At 43.0% G+C, this 4,072-nt stretch overlaps 1 protein-coding gene across 1 annotated transcript; it reads left to right on the forward strand.

The window, feature by feature from the left end:
- Positions 1–1,331: 1,331 nt before the first annotated feature.
- On the forward strand, positions 1,332–4,072 carry LOC115384434 (band 3 anion exchange protein-like). Its single transcript, XM_030086708.1, has 5 exons — positions 1,332–1,438; positions 2,770–2,816; positions 3,317–3,552; positions 3,635–3,770; positions 3,943–4,072. Exons 3-5 carry the CDS (start codon positions 3,396–3,398, stop codon positions 4,070–4,072), a joined length of 423 nt encoding a protein of 140 aa, XP_029942568.1. The 5' UTR covers positions 1,332–1,438; positions 2,770–2,816; positions 3,317–3,395.

Consider the following 4,072-nt stretch of genomic DNA (forward strand, 5'->3'; position numbering starts at 1 on the left):
AGTAGATACGGACCTGAAACATGAACTGTGAGGCCTCTGGTTACTAGAAAATCACAATCTGGTGGAATAACTTCATGAGCTCTGCCCAAACAGGAAGCAGCTTCAGGAAGAAGTTGGACCTTTGAAATTTCAAAGTATGAATTTCTGGTAGAGATGTGAGTCAATCCCACAAATCTCATGTTGTTGGCAGCAAATATGACCAAATGATGAGAATCTTATGAAACTATTCCACCAAAACACCAAATGTTTACTTTGGATTGATAAGAAATAAATTTCAGGGAAATTAATGGACCATGCTGTGTCCTGTGCCTTTTTTTTTCTCTCTACAACATTAAAATCCAGAAAAACTATTCTAAACCTGCTGTGATCCAGATCCACTGCTGAGTCCCTCACCCGCTCTTCAGGGGTCAGTTTTCAATTAACTTCCAATGAAACGACCAGTAGAAGTGCTGACCACTGATCAGAATGTCACTATGTGGGGCACCTCTGTTGCTGTAAATGTAATTTCTTATATAATTCCCTATGAGGTGCCGTCAAAGATGTGTGTCTACAGTACATGCAATCATTTATGTATGAAACACGGCGCAGGAATATGTCAAATCAGTAACGTGGGGCGCCATGTCTGTCAGTTCTGGGAAGTCGTTCTCCTGAGCCGTCGTAGCCGTTGCTTGCTCTGTCTCTGAGTTTGTTGGACTCATTTCAGTGAATGGAAACAAAAGTCTCCTCAAGCTGTTTCCATGATGGCAAAATGCAGCGATCGTCAATCTGTCTGTTTTTTTTTTTCTTCTACTCTAGCAGAACGAACGCGATCATGACGTCTGTGTTTATATCCCTCTCAGACAGTAAGTCATTTCCACATTAAGGTAATTTTGTGCCAGCAATTTCTTCTCCACACTCCACCCAGGAGAGGGATGATAATGGATCTAAAAGTGTCTCTCTCACGCCGAATCTCAGGCCTCAGACTCAAAAGACGGACGGATCCGTCCTGAAGGAAGCAGAACACACGAAGAGCTGCCGGAAAGCCTCGAACAAAGTTTGATCCTCTCCCCCGGTGATGATGAAGGTGAATGGGCAGGCTGGACATGAAATCCAAGCCTCTGTTGTCGTCTAAACACAGACATTAAAAGTGATAAGACGCTGGTTGAATAATGACACACTGCGACTGGTTTGCTTCTGTACCAAGTCTCTATATTTACTGTCAATATTATGGGTAAGGCCAGAACACATTGCTCTGTTGGATGTGTGTCTCACAGGGAATTAGAGCGCGCACGTCCACGTGTGTGAGCGTGCGTGGAGGTATTAGTCCCACCCAGCGTCAGCCGGCGTGCATCCACACATACATGCAGGGGCCGCTTTAAAGAGCGGGTGTTTATAAAGTCACGCTTTTTTGCCATTCTGCAGCCGGTCACTTGCCACCAGAGCTGGCTGCCTGCAGGAGGTGAGTGTCATCTGTTTCTGAGATTCGTACAAGTCAAACTGTTACCGTGTTGCAGCAAAAGTATGGGGACAGTAGAATTCTGACACACTGTGCTCTTGCTTTTATTGACTCACTGTAAATAATTGTCTATTGTAAATCAATAATGTTGAAGATCTGTGAAAAAAATGCATTGTTTATTACTAAAGACTCAGTATATTATAAAGATGACCTCTATAGGCCAAATTATAGGGTCACATAGTGGAAAGAGGATCAAATTAAAATAATTTATTCAGGTGAAAAAAAATCAAAGTTATAAATAAAAAATGTATTTTTACATGTGCTAACTTTTTGCTTTTCAATATTTTCACATATTTGATCTTTCATTTTTTGAATATGACATGAATAACAGTATTTTTAATGTTTGCAATTGAAACTCAAGCCACATATAAACTAATATGTAATGCAATGTAGGAAATATCACTCAGACATATAGATTTGTATATCCATGCAATCATGCATGCATTTTACACTCCTGCAGTTCCATTAATGCATTTTCTATTCCCTTTAAAAAAAACAAAAAAAAAAAAAAAAGCTTCAAAATGTGCACATTTGCCTTTAATGATTTACATACGTTCACACAGGAAGAACGTTCACCGCACAGACTTTCTTACGTATTCTCCTTGACGTCTCCAGCATTAACCATTACCTCCAACTGTTCTCCGGCCTGACGTCAAACAATGTCCTCATGCTCGGCTGTAATGATTTACATTATGGCGTCTCCATACAGGAGCAGAGTCCTCGCAATGTACATCACCACATCTGTGTGAGGAGATGATGTCTCCACATCATGATTGATACGTGCACGCACGCATTTATGCACACAAATTTTGGATTTTAACTTTTTTTAATTTAAAAAAAAAAGAGTCAATCAAACTTGTATTCACATAAGATAATATTTTTTTCTCAATGTGAGTGCGCAGACAGATTTTGGTTGCTAATTAAGCGCGCACACACGCACGCACGCACGCACGCAAGCATGCACGCCGTCTAGCCTCCCTAATCTGAATCTTCCACCCCTTTGCTCAGTTCTGTTGTGGAAATACATAATTTGTTATTACAGACAACTTCAGCGTTTTGGTGCAATCTCAGATAAAATAGACACTATAGAGACTGAATTTAAAAAAACACCTGATAAAGAAAGAAATATTATTTACTCCTCATAAAAGTTGAAATTTTATCACATTTTTCAAGTGAATTCTTCCAATAAATAAAGAAATGCCTTGAAAATATGCTGAAAAAAGTCTTAATATTTCTACTTCTTATTGTTTTTTTTTTTGATGATTTCCATCCAGCTGCCTTTAACTGGAACAGCAAGCCAAACCCCGACGCAGACGGTCAGGTGAGGAGCGCACGCCTGTAGGCCCACTCCACACTCACGGCCTGTATTGACAGTTCAAACACGACACGGGGTGAGATGTCAGTCGTGTTACACCGGAAACAATCAGTGACCCAGAGGCTGGAGCCAGCAGGGCCGTCCAGACGGCAGGACCAGCATGTTTACCTTACAGATATGAAGTGTCACCTTCCTGCGTTTGCATGATCCATGTCCACTCAGCCGCAACCAGGAACACTGTGGCTTCGACAGGCTCCACTGGCTGCAGTGGAAAACAACACCCAGAATGTCAGCGCTGTTTTTTGGGAGGTGCTGAAGCGTAGACAGTGATTGTTTGCTCGTGTTTGCCTTAAAATCCCGTCTTGAATGTCTAATTCATTGACAGTTCTACTCCAGTTCAACCCTTGTTGAAGCTGATTTCAACCAAATACGGGTAAATAGCAGGCGAAATAGAGCGTGAAGCAGACAATAATACATGCATCTTTCTTCATATTGATCACCTGCAGGGATTCAGCAGACGCTCTGATTCGAGGAATACCTCTAATTTGCTGTACTTGATCACATTCGGCCATCCTGAAGGAGCCAATGAAGGACCAGAAGCAGCAGGCCTACTGGCAGGAGACGGGCCGATGGGCGGGCTACGAGGAGAGCTTCGACCCCCAGGCGGGGGTGTGGGCCTCCTCACAGATCTCCTACCTCACCTTCAAGAGCCTCATCCAGCTCCGGCGCACCCTGAACACCGGTCAGCACAGCGAACTGTTTGGTGTTTAAAGTCAATCAAGACGCGATATCATTCAGTGCAACATTCGATCTCCTCCGTCAAGGTGTGACGATTTTTAACTGTGAGGAGACGACCCTGGCCACCATCGCCGAGAAGATGGTCACTGAGATGGTGAACAAGAAAGAGATCAGGCCGGGAGATCGGGAGGAAGTGCTGAAATCTCTGCTCCAAGACCGCAGGTATCCACCAGGACTTCATCCAGCAGTGGCTACAAACCTGCAATTATATAATATCATCTGTGACAAACGCAGCGTGCTTCAGTCTTCAGGGCTACCCTGTGATTATATTTTCACTGGTATCTCGATGCATCGTGTCTGATCGATGGTTCTCTGATCTATTTCCTGTCTTCAGCCAACCGTCCGACCCAGAGAGCCAAGCCCTGACCGACAGGATGGAGCTGCAGAGGTTTTCAGTCAAAGAAAGAGTGAGCTCTTCAATCCATCTGATTATTTATTCAACTGTTGTCAATCAAACATTATAA

This window comes from Salarias fasciatus, unplaced genomic scaffold (genome assembly GCF_902148845.1).
Source record: "Salarias fasciatus unplaced genomic scaffold, fSalaFa1.1, whole genome shotgun sequence".
In the NCBI taxonomy this organism is placed as follows: Eukaryota; Metazoa; Chordata; class Actinopteri; order Blenniiformes; family Blenniidae; genus Salarias; species Salarias fasciatus.

Excerpts from the sequence above, each read along its gene's own strand:
- LOC115384434 (XM_030086708.1), top strand. The coding sequence starts at position 3,396 with ATGAAGGACCAGAAGCAGCAGGCCTACTGGCAGGAGACGGGCCGATGG. Across the intron at positions 3,553-3,634 it reads CCGGCGCACCCTGAACACCG|GTGTGACGATTTTTAACTGT; the intron begins GTCAGCACAGCG and ends TCCTCCGTCAAG. Across the intron at positions 3,771-3,942 it reads TCTCTGCTCCAAGACCGCAG|CCAACCGTCCGACCCAGAGA; the intron begins GTATCCACCAGG and ends TCCTGTCTTCAG.